At 35.4% G+C, this 27,800-nt stretch overlaps 1 protein-coding gene across 1 annotated transcript in view; it reads right to left on the bottom strand.

The window, feature by feature from the left end:
• Positions 1 to 27,800, bottom strand: part of Il1rapl1 (interleukin 1 receptor accessory protein like 1) — a 1,446,478-nt gene that overhangs the window by 596,191 nt on the left and 822,487 nt on the right. Inside the window, exon 5 of the mRNA XM_008822725.3 lies at positions 27,301 to 27,454. Coding sequence (XP_008820947.1) covers positions 27,301 to 27,454 — 154 coding nt within the window. The remainder of the gene's footprint in view (positions 1 to 27,300; positions 27,455 to 27,800) is intronic.

The raw sequence follows: 27,800 nt of genomic DNA, 5'->3' as shown, positions 1-27,800 counted from the left end.
TAGTAAGCCAGCTAATGATGTACACCTTTGTCCTTTGTCCTTTGGGTAGTACAGAGTGAGTCAGAACTGATGGGTTATAACTGTGTGGTTTATAAAACGAGAAGGATATTTTTGAGTCAGGTAAGGTAATAGCAGAAAGATGCCTTAATTAAAGTAGTTTCAACACAAGTTTCACATAATTCTATGACAGCTCTGATGCAAACTTTTAAACTTTGACTGCTTTATCTACAAATCATATGCTTCCAGAGCATAGTGTCACAAACTCAAATGGATGTTTATAGCCTTTACTGAAGTCAATGAACACAACCACTGACACCTGAACACATTTCAGTCGTTCAGGTTTTAAAATACACTTTAGTCCAATAGAGTTTTGAATTCATATATGATTGCCCTTGCCCTCAAATCCCTCCCTGTTGACTCTTCATATGTGATGATAATGGGAGCTATCCTTAATTTTGTAATTTAGTTTTTAGTTCTTTGTTCGTTTTGGAAGTCTGTTTCTGGTACACACATCTTAATACAGACATGTGAGACAGGATAACTGATGCTTATCATAAATTCCACAGAGTCCAACCACCGAAAGTAGAGATCAACTTAAAACAATGTTAACATATACCCATTTCACTCCAATGGGAAATATTAGAAAATGATTCTCAAAATTATAGTAGTCCTAATAACTTTTGCCAAAGAATAATAAGCAGAGTTTTAAAAATATTTTCCAAAATCTCAATTTCAAAGCTTCTATTCTGTGCTCTGAAATAGCATTTGAATTTTATTTTAGGAAATATAAGGAGTTTGATGACAGGCACAAAAGATGTTTCCAAATTTATTACTGAAAGAAATGTGAATTCTTCTAATAATAAACTGATGTTCTTTATTTTTGATAATTCTTTTTTTGTACAAAATCATGGTAATATCTTGCACTTGTACTTGTCATCAAAATAATCAATCATCACTGTTAGTATATATTAAATAGTAGCTTTGCATGCCTCTTAAATAGCTTATGCATATTGATTTCTTAATCTTCACAATTTTCTTATGAGGAAAGTATGATTGCCCTCAATTTTCAGATGAAGAAACTAAGTAAAAATATTTAAACAATGTCATTAAATTTACTGTAATAGCAGAGATGGCATTCAGTTGACTTGAAAATAAGTGTAATTAACTCTGAGCAGCATGGTTTAAAGAACTTTTAATGTTAGGGATATCTGCATTCAAAGTTTGACTCCAAAACTTAAGATACAACCACTAAGGTAAATTGATTTGCTTCTCCAAAATATTTCTTGTCCTAATAATGTACAATATATTCTCCAATATATTTGCCTGGGTCTATGAAATTTAATGTGGAAGTCCCCACTCTTCATCTAAAGGTATAAAATGGGACCAATAATTGTTAGATGATTTGTTCAGAACACTATATTTCTAAAGAAATCTTTTTTAGTAAGAACAATCAGCATTTCCACAGAAACTTTCATTTGAACTTTTACATATTTTACTTCGTGTTTGACATGTCCGATAGTGAGAATATTTTTCGTGTCTCTTAAAGCCGTGTAGTATGGGGCAGGAGAGATGGCTCAGTGGTTAATAATTCTGGTTATTCTTACAGAAGACCTGCACCTACATGGCAGCTAACAACTCTCAGCAACTCCAGTCCCAGGGGATCTGACATCCTTTTCTGACCTCCATGGACATTGTACAATATGGTGCACTTACCTATATGCAGGCAATACATGCATACCCTTAAAATAAAAACCAAAATAAAAATTAAAATCCCCTGTAGTATACATTGCTGGACTTAAAAAGTAAAGTGTATTGAATCATATGCTATTTGCCAGTGAAAACTACATGAGGCAGGATATGTATAAGCAAGGAAAATTGTAGCTCAAATAAGGAAAGAAATTTAAGTGATTATTGTCTTTTATTTTGGAGGAATTAATGGGATACCTATATCATAATCTCTTCCCTCCAAGGTTCAGGGACCATTGTGGATGAGAAGGCAAGAAAATTGCTAGAGGCAGAGACTGTGTATAATTATAAAGAAACCATCTTTTTCCTACGCAATAGGACAGTTGCACAGATGAACTCCCAGCATTTGTGACAGCATGTACAAACCCTGAAAACCCTCTGCAGGCTGAAGCCAGACAAACCCTTAACAGGGAGAATGGAATGGGGCTTGAATACTTGCCCATTAGCTGAGGAAATATTGACAATTTATAGCATCTGGGAGGAAACTCAGTTTTCTATAAGAATGCAACTCTGGGTAGGTTGACCAGGCTCCAGGGGATGGATGCACACCAAACAGTATTGGGGCAACATGAATTTGAGTTGATTGGCCTAAAAAATTGATGAAGTTGAGGAGGTGGGTAGGGAGGAAGGAGTAGATCCAAGAGGAGATGAGGCGGGGTGGTGGTGGTGGTAAGTGAATGTGATGAAATAACTTATGAGATTCTAAAATCAATTAAAAATATTATTTAAAAACAATATTGACACATCAACTCATTTCTATTCTCTCCAAGAAAAATAAGAGAAGGCTTTGTTGTCACTCCAGACTTTTTTTTTAATTTCCTGCCTCATGAATCTTTCCTGTTGTCACTCTCTTTTGTCAAGTTTGATTGGCTGTGACTGGTTCTAGTGCACCATATACAAACTAGGAATTTTAGGTGTTCTACAATCTTCCTGTGGCCTCTCAAGTATTCTTGGGTATCCAAGTTTGTTTCTTCATTGCTGTGACAAAATACTCTGACTAATACCAACTTGGGGAGGAAAGGGTTTATTCAGCTTACATCTCCCAGGTCACAGTTCATCAAGGAGCCCAAGGTAGGAATTCAGGGCAGGAACCTGGAAGCAGAAGCTGGAGCACAGGCCATGGAGGAATGCTGCTTACTAGCTTGCTTCCCTGGCCCCTGCTCAGCCTGCTTTCTTATGCAACACAGGCCCACCTGCCCAGGGGTGACACCACCCACAGTGGGCTGGGCCCTCCCACATCACTCATCAAGAAGATGCCCCTCAGACATGGCCACAGGCCAGCCCAATAGAGGAAATTCCCCAATTGAGGCTCCCTCCACCCAAGTGTGTCAAGTTGACACTAAAGCTATCCAGCACATTGTGAGACGCCATTTTTTTAAAGTGGAAAATTGATCTCTCCCTTGTTCAGTCAGCTTTATTTTTTGTTTCCATTTTAGTAAAAGAGATCATTTGTAATTATGTAAACAAGCCAGATCAGTTGTTGGGAGTCATCGGTTTCATGTGTTGGTGCCTCAGCTCTATTTGTCACTAGCAGTGTGATAAAGTGACTTAATCTCTAAGAGCTTCTAATTTCTTGTGTGTGAAATGGGACAATCAAAGATATCTGCCATGGGGCTGGAGAGACGGCTCAGTAATTAGTAATACTAGCTGTTGTTGCAGAGGACGCACCTTCAGTTCCAAGCACTCACATGGCAACTATCTGTAATTCTGGTTCCAGGGGATCTGACGCCCTCTTCTGACTTCCACTGGCATTACATGACAATGGTGCACTTGTAGGCAATACACTGATATACATAAAAATAATAAATAAAGAGCTATCTGCCATTATTATGGGATTATCAGAGCTTTTAAATTATGTTGATAGACATAACTTGCTTTGAAAAGTACCAGAAAGTCTAAAATAGGGAGCTATTTTTATTTGTTTGTGTCTTCCTTCCTAATACTTCCATACCACACAAATGGAACACTTTCTATGAACAACTTATTAGTTAACAGTCCTCATAGATTTTTCTCCCACACTCAAGACAATGTTGAACTTTAGCCAAAGACTGTGATCTCAGGGATCCTAGAAAATAGTTACAAGCAGAGAATCTCTCCTTTTTTTGTGTGTTTTGGGACCTGGTTTATCATACAGAACCACAGTGTTTCATCTAACTTAGATAAGAAACATGTTTCTCATTGTTTGCCTATGTCAGGTGCAGACAAAGACCGTTAAATCTTTTGCTTCATAAAAAACTGTGCTGTTCCCATTGATCAATCAAAATAGTTCCCATGACTTCTTTTGTGACTTCAAAATGGTCAAGGATTCTCTTCATAGAACCTGTGGTCACAAGCTTGTAATCCCATCTACTTTGGAGAATGAGGCAGGAGTATCATGGCTTGTCTGGGCTACAGAGTGAGTTTTGTGCCAGCCCTGGCAACTGTCTCAAAACCAAAAATGAAAAGAAGGTTAGGGGTGTAGCACATTGATAGACTACTTGCCTGGAATGTGTGAGGCCATAGGTTTAAATCTCAGTACCAAAAAAATAACTAATTTCCTAAATACTAAACTAAGGAAATAGATTCTATTTTCACTCAAGTTCAGTGATTATGATCCACCTCACCTTAAATCAATACCAGCCTCTTTCCTTAATGATCTGTCCAAAGAGTATGCTTGTCAATGTAAACATTCTCTTTTCCCACTTTACTATTTTTTGTGCATTTCATGTCCCCACACTAGGATGCTTCTACCTTTGTTTACTCTTTCCTACAATACAAAACCAAAGATCTTTGGACTGATTCTTGAGCGATTTGCAGATGTTCTCTTCAGAGTGGCATCCTTCTTACACTAATCCCCTCTTTCTTTTTAACAATCCACTTAAACAGATGCCTAGACTCTCTTCAGAATTTGACATTCCTAGTTCGAACTCTGAGAATTCTGCTGATACAACTTTAAATCCAGTTCCGTGGGAAACATTCCTGGAGCACCTCAGAATTTCCAGAATCCTTTATTTCCATTTCTGTTATATCACTAATATTTCCATTTTATATCTTATTATATATCTAATTTGTTATTTTTGCTAGGTGATATGTGCCCTAGGAGGTCATTGATTCATTTATGATTTAATTTTTCACAGAGATATGCATAAAAGTCAAATAAGGGCTTGGTGTATTTTAGAAGGATGAAAATAGAACTTGGTACAGATAAAATGCCTATCAAATAAAAATATCTGGTAAAATGAAGTCAACAGATAGAGCATTTTAAGATCTGGTATCTATGAGACAGCTTAAATTGGATAATATATATGAAGGTTTTACATTTGTGTCCACACTAGACAGTCAATAAATGATAATAATCATCCACACAGTTATCAGAATTTTCTCTTCTTTTTATCTCAATGAAGATAAAGTTCCCTCAGTGAAGGGCACCCAACTTACATAATATTTATGACTCAAACTAAGGAAGAGATAATTGAATTGTTTTATCTCTCATGTAAATGTTTTTAATTATAATTTTACCATGGTTTGAATTACACTAATATAAATTGACTGTGACAAATTCATCTGGTATCTAACAACCCCTTCACACCAGAACAGATGTAGAGCTAACTTACCGCTACATATTTTTTTTCATCTTGTTGTTTTACTCACCCAAGGGAAGAAACAGCATTTGTAAAGTCTATTGCAGATGAGGTACTATACTTAGCGCCTAAATAACGCTCATCAAAATTTTATATGCTGAAAGAAATTTATTCTGAAAAGTTAGCTTCCCAGTGGGTTTTGTCTTAAATGAAAAATCTCATTTATATCACAAACCAGGCATTTAGTAAACATTTCTTGAAAGAGTAAATAGTGATTTATCAACTGTCAGAGATTTTGATTTTTCAAGAATGGTTTGCTGACCCTACAAACACTGTGAAGAAATTCAGCATTGTGGAACTTGGTAAAATAAGAATGCTCTGAACTTTTAATGTATATTTTGTGTATATTATTTTGGACTCCTAGTGTATAAGTAGAAGTTGAGATATTCGCTCAAGAAGATAAAATCTTATAAATTAACTGAGGCAATGTTGTAGAGTTTTAAAAATGTGGCAGTGTTATTTATTCAAAGGCATTTGAGATTTTTAGTATTGTACTGTTATGAATAATATAATAGAATTTTAAAGTTAAATGAAAATGTCAGATTAATACATAGGAGTCCCGTCCCTTCTCAAGACCAGGGATGATTTACTCTAATGGTTTTGTCTTCTCCCTTTCTAACTTTTACATATATTTTCCCCATAGTTGTCTCTTATTTTTCCTGTATGTTCTGTTGGCATTAGTGTCCCAAGAATTTTTTTATTGTAGTTATTGTTCAAGCATTAAAACTTAAAGTATTTTCCTATGTGTTTTGGGAGTGAATTGTCAGAATTATGCATTTTTTTAAAAAAACACTTCAACTGACCTTATAAAAGGAAGATAGTTTGTACTAACATTAAGTGAAAATTAACTCATAAACTATTGTAAAGAAGAAAGCAGTTGTTATGATTCATTTATAACAGTACATATTAATTTGATAATAATGAATATACAAATGCTTGAAAATAGACAAGTTACATTCTTATTTTGGAATAAACAGAAAGCAACTAAATAATTAAGTTTATAATTAAAAATAAAAATGCTTAACTGAGTTATTTACAATATATTACATTCCTAACATGCATACTTAATTCAATTTTTATGTATTCATATTCTTAAAAGTGCTTATTAACCATCTCTCTACTAAATGCTAAATAATAATGCAAAATGTACATACCAACAAAATCAGAATAAACAAGCCAATGCCTTAAATTAGGAGGTCAATATTAAAGAGTGGAAACACATTCAGATAACCAAATAATTGTACAAGTGTGAAAAACAACTGATTTTTTTTGGTTTTTTGAGACAGGATCTCCTTGTAGCCCCAGCTGTCCTGGAACTCACCATGTAAACCAGGCTGGCCTTGAACTCACAGAGATCTGCCTGTCTCTGCCTCCCAAGTGCTTGGATTAAAGACAACTGATTTCTATTAAAGTAAATGCTTTCCAGATCTATGTAGATCTCTGAAGGCTGACTGGAGCAGCTGCATTTTCGATTTGACTCATGAAAACAAGGTAGACTTTGAACACATAGATATTTAGTATGTGGGGAAAGTAGATGGAGGCAATATAGGAAGAGAGCATCTGGGCAGAAAGACAGAATCTGCATGGCTTGATCTATTTTACATTGCATTGTAACAATACACAATTTCTGTCTTGTGCCTTTGCATTGGTAAGGCTTATATAATTGTGCTACTCAGAGTAAGACTAACTTCAAAACAGGTAAACCCCTCAATTTCAGTAATTTAATGAAACTGATGCCTGTTTCTCACTAAGGAAGTCATGTAGTGAGAGTCTTCTGGTCAATGACCTACTTTCTCTCATGGAGACCTGGATCCATTCACTGATTAGGGTCTTGAAATTTAATGTATAAAACTGAAGGAGTAAGAAGAACAGGGGTAAACATAGTTACATCTTCCTTACTTTGTCTCAGAAATCATTTCATTTCCCTCATACTTATTGATTAGAACTAGTCATATGGCTCTACCTAGAAGTAAGTGGGAAAATGGGAAATACAGTTCATGCCTGGACACCTTTTTTCTTGTCATTAACAAATTACAGAAACAGGAATCCGGGTTTTAAAATATATTTTATTTATTATTTTTAATTTTTTAAGTGTATGCGTGTATTGCGTGCATATTGGTAGGTGCACCAATGACCAAGGAGGCCAGAAGAGGGCATCGGATCCTGTGAAACTGGAGTCATAGACAGTTGTTGGATGCCATGTGGGTGCTGGGAATTGAACCAGGGTTTCTACTGAGCCATCTCTACTCAGGAATCTGTTTTATTTAGTTACCTATTTAAAAAATTATTTGGCAAATACAGAAACACATCTACAGAAAATATCAACTCTCCAGTGGAAGATACATTTGACTTGTGTACTTCAGAGCTAAGACTTTGCTAATTGACTCCAAATGCTATAGTGTGTCCTAACCCCACTACCTTTCTTCTGCCTTGTCTTTGTTTCAGCTTCCTGTTTGCCACCCGAACAGGGCCACTCAATCTACTTGGAGTAGAGATTCAATTTAAAAAGTTAATTTCAATTTATAGCTAGAATAATATCAATTCAAAAAGCAGCTAATACTTATTAATTGGATCAAAAATAACTGCAGATCTTATGACTATAGAGCACTCATTTAAACATTGATATTATAAGTTGCATATGTAAGTATAAAATTATTGCTCTCAGGTTAATTCTATTTCTTACTAAATGTTTATTAAATGATTGGGTTTAAAGGCAAACAAAATTTGAAAAGACAAGTCAACACTATTGGTTTATTCAATTCAAAAAGGAATTCTGTCAACATAAAATGATCTGATTATACAGACCCCAAAATCTTCATCTAAACTATTAAATTATGTCTTCACCTTCTTTCTTAAACATAATTTTAGCAGTGTCACAGTGAACCAGTGGAGAGTAAACAGCTTAATAACTAGTTACTATACCTAGAAGATAGAGTTTTAACATAGATGTATATTTTTAAAAATATTTTATTTACTAATTTTGTTTTATGTGTATTTGTGTATTGCCTGCATGTAGGTAAGTACACCCGTGTCGTGCAGTGCCCATGGAAGTCAGAAGAGGCTGTCAGATCCCCTGGGACTGGAGTTACTTACAGTTGTTAGCTTCCATATGGGTGCTGGGATTCAAACCTGGGTCTTCTGCAAGAACAACCAATGTTCTTAACCACTGAGCCATCTCTCCAGCCTGAATGCATATTTTTAACATTACACTTTATTCTTTTTAAGTTTGATGTTGACAGTTATTCCTGATTTCAATATTCCAGAGAAGTCACATTGTTAGTAATTTCACTAACACCATGAAACTCATATCAAATTATCATCATTGTATTTTCTGGTTATATTTTGAAATAGCATTTAACAAACATTCTCCTTAGGTAATTTTTAACATTTTATTTCAGCAAAAAGATCTCTGTCAAACTCCTAGATGATAGTCTTTTTTGACTAGGGTCAAGTGGTGTCTTGAAATAGTTTCAATTTGCGTTTGGATGAGAATGTCCCCCACAGGCTCCACATAGCTGAACATAGTTGAATGTTTGGTGAGATATTTTGGGAAGCTCATGAAAAGCTTAGGATGTGTGGCCTTGATTGAGGAAATATGTCACTGGTGGGCTTTGAGCGTCAGTTTTCTGCTCCAGCCACTTCTGCAACCATGCCTCCCTACTATGAATGATACTTATTCCTCTGGAACTCTAAAACTGATAAAATTAAGTAACACACTAGGGATGTTGAACACATTTTAAAATAATTCTTGGTTATTTACATTTCTTTTTTGAAAACTCTCCAATTCTTTAGCTCATTTGTTGGTTGGCAGTTTTATGTCTCTGGTACTTAGTTTCTGTAGTTCTTTGTAAATTCTGGATTTTAGCACTTTGTCTGAAGTAAACTGGCAAAGATTTTCTCCCATTATGCGGACTGTCTATATGTTGTGCTGATAGCTTCTTTACTGTGCAGAAACTTGTGATTTTGTGTAACCTCATCTGTGGATACTTGAGGGTAGTTCAGGTGCTATTGATACTCTGTCCATAAGCTTCTTGCCTATCCCCCAATGAGTTGAAGAGTAGTCTGTGCGTTTTCATCTAGAAATTTCAACATTTAGGCATTTTTTTGCTGAATTTCAGTTTTCTTTAAAGATGAACAATACACACACACACACACTACATTTTCATTATCCATTCATGTGTTGGTGGTATTGATACTCTGTGCTATTGATACTCTGTCCAGAAGCTTCTTGCCTATCCCCAATGAGCTGAAGAGTAGTCTGTACATTTTCATCTAGAAATTTCAGCATTTAAGCCTTTTTTTTTGCTGAATTTCAGTTTTCTTTAAAGCTGAACAACACACACACACACACACACACACTACATTTTCATTATCCATTCATGTGTTGGTTGTGTGTGGATATAGTATAATATTTAGAAACAACAAAGAAAAATGTTTGAGAACAACAAATAATAATTTGTAAAGAAAAGGAGCATATTCTTTTTCATTCTGTTTTTGTGGTAAATGTGCATGTTCAACTTTTTGCATATTGAAGCAACAGGACTCATTTCTGTATTCTGTAATTGTCCAATAACTTTTGCTCCTTTGAGATAGTGATTGAGAGTTGAGCTTCCTGTTTGATTCCATAAACCAATAGTGCAGTTGGAATTGGATATGCTTGAATAGTGATTTGTTGGCTTTATTAAATGACATAATACCATTAATATTTTTAGTAGTTACTTTTTATTTTGCTGTAAAATACCTAATCTTTGAATAAAACTTATAAATAAACATAATTAAAAATAAAACAGAAATGTCTGGAGGGAAATGTTGTTAGTTCAAAAGCCTACTGGAAAATACACACACAGTATTTGAATATGAGTTCGTGTATATAGCTGGAGGCTACATAACAAGAAACACAGTGCCAAACAGAAAAAAACTTCTTTTTGTGTTGTTGGTCAAGGGTAGTCCAAGAGACTCCCAAAATAAAACAGAAGACTATTTGCTACAGCTGTTGATTTCCTCCCAGAATTTAAAAGTAACACCCTATTGCCGAAGATAGGCCATACTTCAGACATAGGACTTGTAGTAATGGAGTTGGAACTGACCTGAAATCCTCCAACCTCAGTGGTAAAACATATATAAGCACAAAATGACAAGCAGAGCAAACTACCTCTATTGGAATAGTAATGGTACTTTTATCATGGAGATAATCAATAATTATCTAATTAGACTTTATGCCTGCTCAATGAGAGGGAACTCATGTGTGGTAATGTAAACACAGCACATGGGTGGAGAGGTCATAGATCCTGGAGACAAAACAATGTCTGCCATAATCCTAGACGAAGTAATTTCTTACTAGATGCTTAATATGTATCCTTACATTTACAGACAAGTATAACTCTTGCCACTCATCACAGAATCTTCATTTTACAACAGCTGGAGAATATTGCACAGTTCCACAACTCGTCAAACACAGAGAAAAATCAGTGTCTTTGAAATACCCAGCCTAAGTGACACATCTACAATTTAACCTCTACCCCCAAGACTCTCAGATCAGACCAGTACAGGGGTTAGAAAGACTATTAATGCATATCTCAACTCTCACCATTGAAGTTCTGTGTTGCAACAGAGGTTGATTAACACATAAACCACAACTGACAAACTATATTGAATAAGAGATTGCAGAGTGAGTGACCCTGGATAGGACTCCTATATTACACCTCTTCCACCTAGGGCTCAGTGACCATGTGGAAGGGGAGGTGGAAAGACTGTAAAAGCCAAGGGAAGTGGATGGCTACCAGGAAACAGAGTTCTGTAGGGGCCTGGGAACTTGCTCATATTAACTTACCGCAAAGATGATGGCACGCCCAAGGCTGATGCAAAGTCAAACCAGACAAAAATACAGCATAGACCTGGGGAAATGGGCAGTAGCCCTTAACCTTAGCTGAGTAACTGTTGGTGGCTAATCACTGCTGAGTGAGTGAGAGCTTTATTTCTCTAAGGGAGTGATGCAGGACAGGCTGACCAGGCTCTAGTGGGTGGATTCACAGTGAGGAACATTTGGGGACAAAAACTGGACTCCATAGGCTATAACATATATGACAGAACACACAAAATCTGGTGGGGGGGCTACAGCGTGGTGCAGATAGGGAAGGGGGTCTAACTATGATTAAGATGAACTGGTGAAGTACACAAAAATTCAATAAAAATGTATTGTAAAAAAAACCGTACTGTCTTTTTTGCCTCACTGTAGAAACTGGAGTCAGAGAACCCAGTCAAGGACCTATTGCAATAGTCCAGGTGGAAGGTGACTGACTTTAAACTTCTGCAAAAATTGATATAAAAAAATAAATGATTCTGATTTTTTTGCTCTTTTTTGGGGCAGGGTCTCCCTGCATTTGCAGATGGCCTGGAATTGGCTATGTAGATCAGGCTGGAGACTGTCCTTGAACTCACAGAGTTCTGCCTGCCTCTGCCTCCTGAGTGCTGGGATTAAAGGTGTGCCCCACCACGCCTGAGTGTGATTCTGTTTTTAATAAAGTAAATTATTTGCTCAAATCCTTTCCTTTTTGTCTGTTGAGGAAAATATTCACAGTATCCAAGGAATATACTCTAAGGACCCAAAGATGGGACACTGTCACATGGGTTCATTCTACCTGAGTTTAGAGCATATATAATCTTTTACACTACATGGATCAGGGAGATCCTCAAAGAGGTGTATGAGTTCTCTTCCCAGATACTAGTGACTCCATTACCAACAGAAACTTTATTTTCTTTTGCAATTGTCCTTCCCATGCCTGGTCCTGGTCTATGGCTCAGTATGAGTTTACAATAAGTACTGAACAGATTCCTCGTTATTAAAATTAAGAACTATTACCTTTCTGAGTTATCTGAATTTCAAATAATGCTTTTCATTGTCAGAATATTCGTGTACCCTGTAGTTCATTGCAAGTACTACTAAACTCAGTGTATTTTATTCTTTAAGAATAATTTACGTATTAAAAGAACAGGTCATGAACATTGTTAAAAGTATATTTAAAATAATCACAATTTTGAAATTTCTGAGAAGTTCTGGGAGCAATAATTTATTGTCCCTGAATCTCTGCTAATCAGCTTGTCAGGATCCTCCTGTTTTGGTGCTCTAGGACCCTTGGGATTCTAACCTGGAATCCTAGGTATGGACTCCTCACACCCTGAAATCTAAAAACACTGAGAAAGTTGCTTATTTTCACTGTGTGTTATAATTCTAAAATTTACCACTGTTTCTGAATAAATATCCTTTGTTAGCAAAGACACAAGTTTCCATGTATCTATTTCATGCTTAATTTGACAAAACAAACCTCAGTTTTGTCATGTGCTTTCTGATCATATCTAATGTCTCTAAAACCAAAATTTATGTGTAGATATTAGACATTACAGTATTTGAAATTGGGTATTAGAAGCAGCAGTTACGTTTACACTTAGCGCATACTTCAAGGTTTAGATTATAAAGCAAATGATTGTAATACGTAAGCAGAACATTAACATTAAGCGCTCATTAATGGTTTCAAAATGCTTGCTTTTATCACTAGACCAGGGCTGTGGCTACATAGAATACTAATTTTCAGTTAATACATCTTTTTAAAAATATGTCTATGAGTGTTTTACCTGCATGTGCGGAAGTGTATCCATTTTGTGCAAGGACCACGGAGGACAGGAAAAAGCATTGGATGCCCTCGAACTGGAGTTACAGACAGCTGTTAGCTGACATGCGGGTGCTGGGAATTGAATCTAGGTCCTCTGGAAGAGCACCCAGTGCTCTTAAACACTGGGCATGGTCTCTAACCCCACAGATAACATATCTTGGATGTGTGTATTTTTTTTCTCGAAAATGAATTGTACTGGGTTATTTTGGACAAAATCTGTGACATTGCTAAAGAATCTCTGGTACCATTTATATTATAAAAAGTCCTGGTTGATATACTGACATGGAGTCCAATGCTCAACTCAACAGATGATGGAGAAGTACATATTAAAGTTTTCCACTTAAGGCATAGAAAAGACAACTTCTTTACATTTTACACAGAAGTCATGAAATAACTTTAATTTGCATATTCATGTTGAACTATCCATTTAGAATTCATTGGCTTTTTTAGGTTCACCAGATGGAACAACAGATGCTAATATAATGACTAAAATCCTTGGTCAAGCATTTTGAGAAATGAAATTATGAAATTCTCTTATGATGCAAAAGCCATATATTTTTAAATGAACAATACAAATCTGTTTCCTGGCAGTTTTTTCAAAGGTAGCTGAACCAACTCTTCCAAACCTGTATTTCAAAATATCCATATTAACTGCATGTCAAGGATTAACACTTGATTTCATCAACAAGAAACAACATTGGATATAATGGGAGAGACACATAAAATCCCTGGATTATACATTATGATTTTTTACATAGAATAGAAAATAATAAAAACTCTTTAACATTGTCAAAATATTTTATGTCAGCATTCGTTATTAAAAAACCTATTATGTGAGTAATGAGTCATAACAAAACCAAATATTTTGATTTCTTATTCCTTTCCAGGTTCTTAAAATACAAAATATCTTTGAAAAATTAGCAATAAAATTTTAACATACTCGAAATGATCCCTGGACATCTGATGACCATTCCCCCTCCTTGTCTTTGACTGAAACTGCCTGAGGTGAGAGTCTGTCATGTTTTCAAAACTACTAAAGAAGACAGCATCAGAAATTACCCCCATAATTATATCACGGTTTTTAATATTTTTTCAGGAAAGATCATTAGCTGTTAAAACTTACAGAGCTATAAATGTGTTTATTTATTATTTATCTGTTCATTTATTTTATTGTTTTGCTTTTTGAAAAAAGATCTTTTTATATAATTCGGACTGGACTCAAACTCCCTCTGTAGCTCAGGGTAGCTTTGACTTTTTGCTGATCCTCCTACCTCAATTTCCTGATTGCTAGGATTACTATTTGTGCCACCACACCAAACACAGTTTTACATTAAATATCCTTTAACCAATAAAGAAAATACGATCTATAGAATGTAAACATATTGCCCAAGATATAGCAGATAATCAAGGGAAAGGTCTTTAACACTGTGATTAAACTTTCTACCTATTGCAGTTTTAATGAAGTCCTAAGTAGTTGTACTTCCATTATTCTAAACTCTTTCAATTTTTAACTATTTCACATCTTTGGAGGTCTTAAAGTCTACCTAAAGTCCCGATAATATTTTCTGTTTTTTATGGTTTTATCAGTATGTTTTAATCCACACCCATTCACGTGTTTGTTAATTTGATCCATATTAAAGAAAAATAAATTGGATTTCCATTAAGAATAGAATGCAGTGAGAATAATAGAAAATTGCATGATCGTTTTCATTTTTTCCTTAGTTCTGAACAAATTACACTGTCAAAGTTGAGTTTAGTAACAACCTCATAGTGAAATCGCAGCATAATCAAAGTGCTTTTGTAGTGATTCAGTTGCCTATTTTATGCATTATTGTTCACTTTAAGACAATACAACAGTAGTCTATTCAAACTAATATTGAGATGATATGTCATTAAGTTTGGTAAGTGCCTCCTATTCAAACCAATCAACTTGGTACTTATTGTCAAGTAAACATTTCTGTTTTTAGACTTTTATTGTTTCAGAGTTTTATTTTTATTTTATGCCATTCACATAATGTGTTTTCATTAAATTCATTCCCCATCCACGCCCCTCCAAATTCTCCCCTATCTCCTCACCATTTCCCCCACTTCACGTGTTCATTTTTAAAACCCAGTGAGTCCACTTAGTGCTGTCTGTATGCACATGGGTGTAAGACCATCTATTGGACCATAGGGAGCCTCTCAGAGGGTGCATCCATGAAGAAAACTGAGTCTCCCCCCACCCCCATCTACTCTCAATTGCCAATACCTCCTCATGACTCTGTACCCCATCCATACTGGGTGTGCTGGATAGCTTTAGTTGTCATTTTGACACACCTGGGTAGAGGGAAATTGCCTCCATTGGAGTAGCCTGTGGCCATGTTTGTGGGATATTTTCTTGAATTTTGAGTGATGTGGGAGGGCTTCACCCTCTGTGGGCAGTACTGCCCCTGGGCAGGTTGTTCTGTGTGGTGTAAGAAAGCAGGCTGAGTATGGGCCAAAGGAGCAAGTCAGTAAGCAGCATTCCTTCATGGCCTGTGCCTCAGCTCCTGCCTCCAAGTTCCTGCCCTGAGTTCCTACCTTGGACTCCCTCAGTGATGAACTGCGACCTGGGACATGTAAGCCAAATAAACCCTTTCTTACCAAAGTTGGTATTGGTCAGAGTGCTTTGCCACAGCAATTGAAAAAAAATATAATGCTGGGATTTGTATTTAATTAAAAAATATTTTATTTATTATTGTTATTTTATATGTATGAGTGTATTGCCTGCATGTGTGTAAGTGCACCCATGTCGTGCAATGCTTGAAAAATCAGAATTTGCTTCAGATTACATGCATAAAATATACAATTAAAAAAATCTGAAATAATGTTGCCCCCAAAAGTTCTGGTAAGTTATGCTCAACCTCTATTATGACATAAATTGAAGTAAACCACAGTAAAACCCTAGGTCAGATCACATCATAGCAGTGGCCATTTCCATTTTTATTTCATATACCTGAGCACTCAGTCATAGCTTAGGCTAGCACTGTGAGTATTCACAGATGTAAGACTAAGGCAATACTTAAGGAACTCAAGTGACTGAGATATAACTTCCTCAAAGTCCTTTAGCTAGACATGGTTGATTCAAGAATAGGAATATACCTTTAAAGCTGTGTTTCGCCATTGAAATGCATCAGCTTCATACCACATTTGACTTTTCAAAGTGTCAGTGTCCAATAGAAATTTTAGGTGAACTGCAATAAGTACAACACATATTTGATTGGCTATATTTCTGTCACCGATTTAAAATGACAATTGGTGAAAGCAATTCTGCAGTACATCTTCCTTAACCAAATATGATTTCAACATTTAATCAAAATTTTAAATCCTAAAGAGATTTTTTATATTAATTTTATCCTAGAAGGATCTTTTAACCCCAGTATCTGCTACATAGCATATCTCAATTAAGTCTTAACAAAATTCTTCACTTTATGGAAAGATAGACATGCTGGCAACAGTGCTAGGTGTTTTACAGGTTTTTCACTATATACCAACTGTTTCTCCAGAAAATATTTTTGGACAACTCTTTCACTGTTACAACTGAGTTTATTGTAATGAACAGAGTGTAATCAGGAATTATAGCAAGCAACTAAAACAATAGAATTTTATTAGAAATATAGCGATAATTTTATTTAAAATTATAAACACCTGTCCAAATTAGAGTTTTCTCTTTAGAGAAAGTAGATGATAGTCTCTATAGATCATTGTGTATGGTGACTGTCTTAGAAAAAAGAAGGTGGTCTTTTCGCTCTAAGGATTAAACTTCAAATCAAAATTAGACAACCAAATTGTTTAAACTCAAAATGCACCACAAAAGCTTATCTACGTTTTTTTAGAAAATATTTTATTCATTATTTTTATTTTATGTGCAGGAGTGTTATGCCTGCATGTATGAAAGTGCACCTGTGCTGTACAATGCCCTCAAAAGACAGAAGAGGCTGTCAGATCCCCTAGAACTGGAGTTATGGACAGTTGCTAGCTGCCATGTGGGTGTTGGGAATCAAATCCGGGACTTCTGCAAGAACAGTCAGTGTTCTTAACCCCTGAGCCATCTCTTCAGCCCCAGCTTATCTACTTTAATTAAAGGGTATAAATTGATCTACATGACACTTTAGTTCTTTTTGTGAAGACAGAGTTCTGCTATGTAATCCAGGCTTGTCTTAAACATAATATACTCCTGCCTTAGTCTCTGTTGTATTGGCAGTAAAGTACATACTACCATGCATGGCTATAAATGATTTCTGAGCTTTCAAATATGGTAACTCTTTACTTATGAAAATAGTCAAGGCTGTCAGTCTGCTTTATTTTTTCAAAAGCAATATACATGATGGTTTTCACTCTCATTGATCCTGGCACATTAATCAACATACAAAGAAATTGTTTGAAGCTATACACAACCCTATTATCAAGTTAATCAGTACAAGGATAGTTACAAACTGAGGTAAATCACTGAGGTAACTCAATAAGAACAGTTTTTTTTTAAAGAAAAGAAAAAATACACCACATTAAAAGAAAGTGAAAGAAGTAAAATCAATCACTCTACCCTCAACCTAGCCAGAAATACAATAAATAAAAGAATTAAAGGTCTCAGTATACTGTGTTTTAGTTGAACCTAAATGATAAATCTTTCATTGCCAACAGCAGAGCTAACATGAAAACTACAATGTCTTCCTATTAATTACCCAATGGAGTAAATCATAGGCTAAAGTCAGGGAATTAAATTTTATTCCTAAATTTGTCACCATGATGTTTTATGACCTTGATAAAGCCACTTAACCTTTCTTTGCCTCAGATTTTTCATCCATAAGAAGAAGAGGAAGATGTATCTTTTGAGAGCATAAATATAGTTCGTTGATTGAAAGGAAATTTAAATATATTGTTACATTAATTCGGTACAAAAACATTACTAAAACTATCATCCTTTTGGCACTTTCTTCATTCGTTTTTTTAAGTAAGTTTGTCTTGTTTTTAGCTCCTGACTAATCTGCTTCACTGTCACATTTAGCTGGAAATTTTTTCTAGAAGACATTTTCACAATCCTTCCTCTTATTATTGTTTCTAATTTAGAAATGATTTGCTTTTATCTGTTCTAAAGATTTATAACAAGTAGAATTGTTACTTTATTTTGAATCTTTCTTTGCAAAATCAGAGAAATACAATGTGTTGGCCAGAACAGGATATAATCATTAACAAGTTAAAGATTAAATCATGTAATTTTATCAGTATTTCTGTAACCAACTTATGTGGTCCACATTTATATTTTAGAGCCAAAAAAAGTAGATAACATGTACAAACTCTGAAAAAGTAAATTCTCCTATAGTTAAATGTCCTACAAGAATTCCTACTTATATGTTCAAGAAATTGTGTGTGTGTGTGTGTGTGTGTGTGTGTGTGTGTGTGTGTACTCTACAAAGATTCAAAATAAATATGCATTTTACCTAATTAGATAAAAATTTTAAGACAATTCAGAGAGGACTCATTTATTTGGGGATTATCAGGTTCCTTCTACATACAACATTTCCTAATATCCATATTTTCAGAATTTGGAAGAGAGCTAGCAGTAAATTCATATTTTATATATAAGCCAAATTTTAGTATAAGGAATCTAAATACATAGCTTTTTATATCAGTAAAATCTTGACTAATTTTAATTTTCTATTATTGCTCAAATGTATTATATAATCCAAAATAAAATTTAATAAATGATGTCAAAATTTATTATCCTTAAGAATTTAGGCTGGAGAGAGAGATAGTTCAGCTTTTAAGGGCACTGGCTTCTCATGCAGAGGATCTGACTTTGATTCCCAGCACCCACATGGCAGCCAAGAATGCTCCATAACTCCACTACCAGGGGATCTGTCTCCTTCTTCTGACCTCTGTGGGCATTGCATGACACATCTGCACTTACATGCATACATCCAGGCCCTACATTCACACACACACACACAAAATAAATAATTGCCAGGTGTGTCATTCAAGCTTTTAATCCCAGCACTCAAGAGGCAGAGGCAGGAGGATCTCTGTGAGTTCAAGGACAATCTGGTCTACATAGTGGGTTCTAGGACAGCTGGGTCTACAGGAAGACCCTGTCTCAAAAAGATCAAATAATAATAATAATAATAATGATAATAATAATAAATAAGATTTTTTTGTTTTTTTTGAGACAGGGTCGCCCTGTAGCCCCAGGTGTCCTGGAGCTCACTATGTAGACCAGGCTGGCCTTGAAATCACAGAGGTCCACTTGCCTCTGCCTCCCAAGTGCTGGGACTACAGGCGTGCACCACCACACCTGGCAATAAGATATTTTTTAAAAAGAAATCATAGTTGGAGCTGGAGAGATGGCTCAGCTAAGAACACTGGTTGGTCTTGCAGAGGAGCCAGTTTCAGTTCCCAGAGTCCACTTGGTGGCTAGCAACCATCTGCAACTCCACTTCTGGGGGATCTAAGATCTCTAATGACCTCTGTAAGCATTGCACGACATTGGCACACTTACATATGTAAAGACAATCCACTCATACACATAAAATAGAAATAATAAATAAAATCTTTTAAAAGGAAATCATGAAGCTTAAGTCATATAAGACACATACAATATGTCTATTTTATATTCTTCAAAGTATTTACTTCTTTTGGTACCCCGAATTTTAACTGAAATACCAATATTTTTCTCTTCTTAGTACTTTTCCAAGCTAAGTCATTGATCCAAAGTGGCATAAGCAATACTTAGTAAATTTGATAATATACATACTTTGAGCAAGAAAATCCTGCCCCAGTTAAAAGTCCTACACAATTTTCTGGTTATATGTTCAAGAAAATGTGTGCATGTGGGAAGAGTACTAAAATTCAAAATATATCCAACATCCTGTGTGTGAGATTTTCCCGTAATGCTAAACTGTAGCATATGAATATTTGAACTGAATAGATCAATATTTAAAACAAATTGGAAATGAACAGGCCAGGCAGAGTAAAATACAGAACACGTGATTCCAAACTTATAGGTCTCAAAACAGGCAAAGGATAACTACATTCCTTCGTATGAATTACTGCCTACTAAATGGACTTAATAAAAAAAAAAAAAGAAGAAGAAAATATCTTAAGAAGATGCTGGGTTTAGTTAGGGAATGCACCTATGGACACCAGAAAAGTAGAGATGGTCGAAAGAGTGCTCAATACATTAGTTTAAAGTCCTTAAAATTTAAATTTCAAGGATAAGTACGCTAGTTTAAGAAGCCTCAAAGAATAGCTACAAATTTGAATTAAGAAGAATAGATTACCCAGAGCAGATTAAAAACAAAGATAAAGGGAGAGAAATCAAGTGTGAAATTCTAAAGAAAATTAACATTTAAGTTTAGGTTGAGACTCAGTACAAGAACAGTTAACAATTTAGTACACTGTTCTATATAATACATTATAAAAGAAAGGCCCACAGCATAGGAAACGAAAGGGAAGGAACATGACTAGGAGAACGATTAGGTGTGGAAAGGTGGAAGACTAGAATAAAAATGACCATGAACATAGTGCTTTGACAAAACAAGTTTCTGTTTTTCGGTAAATTTGCTTTGGAACAGTGAGTGGGTAAAATTTCCACACACACCTATCTGAAGTAAGACAAAAAGAATGGATTTAGGCAGAAGGAATGATTAATTTGAAGTGCCTCTGGAACATTGTGATAGAGAAACCTGTTAAACAGACAGATCTGTCAGCTGCTGATTTTGAGGCTGATATTCCCATTCTCTATCACATGACTCTGGAGCTTACTTCTCACTACCATTTAAGAAGGAAATCTAGGTTCCTTAGTATCACATTCTAGGACTTCCATTAAGTGAATTCATCCATAATTACTTTGTCTATTGCTATTCTTCCTCATTTTGGTCTTGATTTCATAATCTAGTAATATGAAGCCACACTCATTCTTTCTTCCTTGAATTTAGTTTTGTTTTCCTCCCTAATTGGAAGTAACTGTATCTTCTTGCCAACTGTCTTAGTCTACTCATGTTGTCATAGTGAAAGATTACAGAATTGGTGAGTTAAGTAAAAGAAATGTATATTCTCACAGTTCTGAAGGCCAAGGGCTTTATTTTCCGCTTCTCTAAAATGACTTTGTTACAGTCTTTCAGAAAATGAGCACTCTGGTGTGTTTTATAAGGACACTTATGAAAGATCTTACACTGTAATCTTATTTAATCCTAATTACTTCTCCAGTAGGCAATTATTGTAGGGCTATTTCCTTGGAATGAAGCATTCCCTTCTAGAGGGAAGGAGTTGTCATGAGGCTTAAAACGCAATACTAAGCAGACCCACAAAACTCACAATAAAACTATAATAAAGCTCCTTCCTAAGGTTATACATGTAGTAAGTGCTAACGTACTAGAAGAAGATTTGTCTGTGGTCTATCTCCCTGCAAGTTGAACAGGCAGGCACTTGCATCATGTTCCTGGGTTGTTAACCCTCCTGGGGGAAGAGGTGGAGGGATGGATTTTTGAGGATTCATTTGTGTGCATTACCCATGTTTTTACAAGTAACTTCCCACCATTCTTCTGTAACTAACCCTGATTAATTTGTTGGTATAAGCACACACACACACACAACACACACACACACACACACACACACACTTTTCTTTAAAATTAAAAAGTAAATATAATTCCTTTGATTAGAAGTAGTTTACATTCTTGTGGAAAAATAGTATGGTAAGCACCTAGTACTACAACTGTGTTAGTTCTTTAAATTTGGTAAAATTTGGCGTTTCAACCATTTGGATCTAGAATTTTCTGTGTTGGGACATATTTTATCACTTATTCAATTCTATTACTTATTATTATGCTTATCTTTTTACATATTCTTGTTTAAATTTTTGTGGGTTGTGTGTACTAAGAAATTAGTCTATTACTTCTCAATTTTCCTTTTTTGAGTATATACTCTGAAAATAATTGCTAGAAATATGTTGAATTTTTATATCTGTTGTAATCTTTCCTTCTCCATTTCTAACTTTATTGATTTGGGCTCTCCTTCCTTCTCTCTCTCACTTCTTTTCCCTCTCTATTTTCACTGTCTTTTGATGTGTTTAGCAAACATCTTTAGTGAAAGTAAAAATCTTGAATAAAAAACTAGTGAAGTAAACTAAACAGCGTATTAAAAAGATGATACAACATGATCATGTTAGTTTTCATTTTACAGATTTTAAAATGGTAGATACATGCAAATAAATGCATATAATAGAGCATGCAAATAGAATCAAAGATAAAATCGGGTGATTATCTCTATAGATGCAGAAGCATTTGATACAGTTTAACATTTCTTCAGGATCATATACTTGAAAGAAATAGGCAGGTGGGATTCTAACTCAACATAATGAAAGTAATATATTACAAACCCATAGTCAACATCACAGCAAATGAGGGAGGGGAAAGCTAGAAGCGTTTGTTTCTACTAAGATCAGTAACTGGAGTTTCTTTTTCATCATTTTGATTCAATATAGTACAAGAAATCATACCCAGAATCAGTAGGCAAGGAAAAAGAACTTGGAAAAACCATACAAATAGGATACAAAATGTCAAATTATCCTCTTTGTAAATCATACCATGCTAATCACAGAGAAACCAAAAGGTTTCACCGAAAGACTAATGGAACTGATATATTCAGTGAAGTTTTAGGAAAATAATCACCGTGCTAAGAAAGAAATGAAGAAAGCACTCCCCTTGATTGTAGCTACAAAAGGAAAAGCTGCAAATCAAAACAAAGAAACAAAGGAAACCGGACAAACAAAAAAGCCTGGCTAGATATGCAGACCTATAATCTCAGTCATTTCAGCTACTTGGAAGGCTGAAGATGGAAGGGGTTTGGGCACAAGTATCTTACTTAGACTGCAAGGTGTGTTCCAAAGGACCCTTAGACAACTTAGTGACAGCCTGTCTCAAAATTAATGTGTGTGTGTGTCTGTCTGTCTGTCTGTCTGTCTTTCTGTCTGTCTGAAGAAGCAGATTGGTGGTAACGACCTTGAATACCATGCACGAAGTCCAATATTTGATCCAAAGCACTACAGGAAACAAAGGGAAAGAAGAGAAGAGAATGAGAGAGAGAGAGAGAGAGAGAGAGAGAGAGAGAGAGAGAGAGAGAGAGAGAGAGAGAGAGAGAGAGAGGAAGGAAAGCTAATAAAAACTTCTGCAACGATATTTACAAAACATTGGGAAACTCTGAAGAAAATAAGGTTAAAGTAAAGCCCACATATTCAGGGATTGGGAAAATAAGATTAATGTCATTAAAATTTATATACCAACATGGTTTACAGATTCAATGAAGTTTGTTGCCATCAACCTATCAATGGCATCTGTCAAAGAACTAGAAAAAATGCTAAAGTGAATACAGAAGCGCAAATGATCCTCAAAGGCTAAAGTGGTTGTGAATGGAAGAAGGAAATCTGGAGATATCACAGTATCTGATTTCAGCGCATACTACTACTTGCATGAATAATGACAGCATGTTAATAATATATGAAACAGGAATGTTGCCCACTGCAACACTTGACCCTGAAACAAATTAACATATTTCCAGCCAAAAAATTCTTGGAAAACATGCCAAAATGGACAGTGAATACAGATCAGCCTATTCAAAAATGCACAATAGAAAAACTGGTGTCCATACTTAGAAGAATTAATACAACATTTTTTTCTCATCCTGTATAGAAAGGCAACTCAAAACAGATCAAAACCATAGTGTAAGCCTAGAAACTACAAGAGAAAAACATAGAGGTTCTTGAAGATATTGTCACAGAGTATGATTTCCTAGATAGGAGTCTAAAAGTAGAGAAATAAAAAGCAAGAATTGATAAGTGGGATCATACCAAATTAAAATTCCTGCTAATAAAAGGAAATCATCAGTGAGGAGACAGGCAACAGAATTGACATGCTTAACAGAGGATTTATATTCAGACTATCCAAAATAACTCAACAAGGTTTTTGTCCAATAAATGAATAAATAACATGTATATCAATTTAAAAATGTGGAAATAATCTGAAAGGATAGCACCAAAAAGAAAAAATATAAATGTTTAATACATATTTTTTAACGTGTTCAGTATTCTCTACTCTTTCCTATCCCAGTTCATGGAGGGCAGCCTTTCACCACACATCCAGGCAGGCCTCCTACTTCCCATTTCATGGGTCTACCATGCTCCTTGACTTCTGGTCCCAGTGCCCACAGCTAGAGCTTCACCATTCCACCAGCCTATGGGCGTACCTGCCTCCTCCAGGACTTTGCGTCTTCATTATTTGACTATCCAGAGCCATACCTTCCCACACCAAAGGTCTGCCTGGCCCTTTTGGACATTTCTTCCTGGCCTGCTGTTTCCAACCCCATATATCTATGTGGTTCCTCTGGTATTTCCCTTCCCTATGTCACCAATTAGACCATACTCCTCCACATGGGACATGCAGTTCCTCTGAAACTACATTCCTCTACCTATCAGTTAGGTTCCGCTCTCCTTCCCACAAATGGTGGTCCAGTTCCTTTCCCATCTTGCTTCCCTGAACTGTTCGGTAGGCATTGCTCTGCCTCATGTCACATGCTCCCTTGTTCTCCCTAAAGATTATCTCAGACTGCTATTAGACCACAGACCCCTCTGGGATGTCCAAACCCCATGTCTCAGACTGGGCCTGCTGCTTCCCAACATATATGCTGTCCACGCCTCTTGAATCTTTCTTTCCAGCACTCCCAGGTTGGCCCTGTCCCTCCTGACCCAACAGGCCTCTTGACTATACACACAAATTGTCATGATTTTCTGCTCTGAACCACCAGTTGTTCAGAACTGTCAAGGTAGGACAATAAGACTAGGAGAGACAAGCCAGAAAGTAACAAAGGAGAGGACTAGTAAGGCGTGTGCTGATCCTTGAATAATGTCTGTTTATGCAGACAGCAGCAGATTCCCAAAAGAGGATAAGGTTGTTTAACTTATAAACTCACAGCGGCTGTGACCAAATGCACAAAGACTGTGTGTGAGCAAACTAGTCAACCTACCAGCATGGATAAGGCAGTGCCTCATACAATCCCACTGTAGTTGAGAAGCTATTCGAAGTTTATGTATGTTGGGGGAGGGACAGTCAGTTTTCTTTAGGGATGTGGTCCCTGCAAGGATACCCATGTTCCAGTACATGGTCCTATAAACATGCACATACAGGTAGCACTGACTCAGTTGTTTTAAAACAGAGCCCATGGGGTTGGAGAATTGGCTCAACGGTTAAGAGCAATTGCTAATCTTACAGAGGACCAAGAATTGTTCTTAACATCTACATGGCAGTTCCCACCATTCTGTATCTTCAGTTGCAGTGGTTCTGACCCTTCTGGCCTCTGCAGGTACCACACACACAAGGAGCACATACACACATAGAAGCAAAACACTCTTGCTTGTACATAAAATAAAAATAACCACAAAATACAAAAAAAGGATTATAAAAAAAGAGCACATGAAGTTGGGAGGGGAAAGTCATGGTGGGGAGATAGGGAAGAAATTTTTGGGTGAGGAATAGGGGGTGAATTTGATCAAAAGACATTATTTTCATATAGAAATTATCAAACAATAAAAATGTGAAAAAAGCAAGTAAGTAACTTGTATTTGTTTACTTGTTTAATAATTTTTAAAACAGTTTTCTAATAAAGTATTCACCTTTATTTTTTGAGAAAAAAGGAGTTCACTATCCTCAACAATTATGGAAAAATAATTTAATTTTACAATGAAATTTCATCTCATTGCACACAAAATGGCTGCCAACAAATTTGATGAGGATTTGTGGATGGAAGGAAAGAATCCTTGTAGATTCTGTGGTGGATTAGGAAAACAAATATGGCCCATTAAAATGATAGGGAGTAAAAATGATAAAGTACTGGTCTGAATTTTCTACGCAGTGATCTATTACACACAGTCAAACTGCAAACTAAATAATTACAAATCATATACATGTTTATGACAGATACATAATACAAATCAGAGACTAAATGTGTGTTTACTATTCAAGATTATCATATATTGCAAGTGTCAGCTGTTCATTCTTTTTAATATTTATCACAGGATTGCCAAGGTGCACCTTACTCATTTAATGAAATTTCCACTTGTCAGATTAATTGCTGTTTAATCAAACGAATTTCATGAAATCAAATGTGCTTTTAAGTCAAATTATACCATACCTGAAGATTTGAAAGAAATGGATTCTTATGGGGTATATATGACTATCTCGAAAACATTTTTTTTCATATAGAAGAGAACTGTTTTAAGTGAATTAACAAAGGAATGTAGTTGAATCAGCTAATGTTCTTGTTTTGCTTTTCTATAAATGTTTCATAAATATGACCAGGAAAAGTCATCAAGAATCTCTTTCAGTACAAATGTGAAATTATATCTGTAACTTCCTTTTTGGGACCTGTGCCCCTTCTTTCTTCCATATGGAGCTAATTTTTTAAAAATGATAATTTCTAAGAAGAAAAATAAGATCATGTATACAATTCTATACACGGCTCAAATACAGAACATTTGAACTCTCTCTTTGCAAATGTATTGTATACATATCACTTTACTTCCTTTGATACTTGCCAGTCCCCTATGACGGAAGTTTCATCATCACCACTTTAAATATGAGAAAGCTAATGTTCTGAAGGTTGGAGTAATTCAACCAAGCCTTGGTGACCACTAGATTGTAGTTTAACTTTTTATAGACAATATTGTGTTTATTGTTTTCGTGATTTTCCGCCTTAGCAAGATATGAGGCTAATTCCTTTCAAAAAGATCACATTTAAAATTTTACTTAAAATTTGGTTATTTGCAAATTTTTGAGATCATATATGCCATATTTTTGCAAGAGTTAAAAAGATTCAACTGATTAGGAGCAAAATAGAAATACAGAATTATATTTCATATAACCCATTTCTTCTCTAGAAATATTTCTAGAAAATGTTTCCAAAAACCATGACATTACACATTACAAGCACAGTATTCACAAATTGTAAACTCATTATTTCAAGTACTTTCAAAAGCTGACATTTGTGTAATTCCCTAAACTCATTCTCTTTGACCCCTCAAATCTATTTCAGCACAAGATAATACAAAAGCAAAGAGAAACAAATTTCACCTATATGAACCCACTTAGCATTTGGTTGAGTGCTTTGTTCATTGCATAGGTTGAAAAAAACGTCAACAGGCAGCCGTAAACTTACTCAAAAAGGCAGTCACATTACTTGCAAATGAAATACTGAAGACTGATTACCTGTAACAGTTAACTCCGTGGTTCTTCTCACAACAAAGCCTCCATATTTTAATTCACAGGTATAGTTTCCAATGTCATCTTCTCTGACTTCTCTTATAAGCAAGGTATCTCTTTTGAATACAATGCTTGGCCTCCATGTTTTTGTCCTACATTCCTATGTGAAGAACATAAATTTGAATTAATTGGGTAGTACACACAGTAATGGAAAAATGAAATTATTTTAAATTTAAATTTTTTCTTTCTTTTTTTCTTTGGAGGGGGAGGGAGTTTTGTAGCCAAGGCTAGCCTTGGCCTTCCTATGTATCTGAGGTTAAGCTTTAACTCCTCATCCTCCTGCTTCAATCTCTTGAGTGTTAAAATAACAGTTATGCACCGCTACACTGTGAGTGAAGCAATAATTTTTAAATTTGGATTTTGAAGGAGATAAGACTTTGAAATTAATGCTAAACAATTTCATTCTTTTTATAAATTTCTTTATAATCAGATTCACCAACTTGAAG

This window comes from Nannospalax galili, unplaced genomic scaffold (assembly GCF_000622305.1).
Source record: "Nannospalax galili isolate Female #2095 unplaced genomic scaffold, S.galili_v1.0 scaffold7, whole genome shotgun sequence".
NCBI classification, from domain to species: Eukaryota; Metazoa; Chordata; class Mammalia; order Rodentia; family Spalacidae; genus Nannospalax; species Nannospalax galili.
The sequence above is the reverse complement of the archived record's forward strand: the minus strand, read 5'-3'. Positions and strand labels throughout refer to the sequence as shown.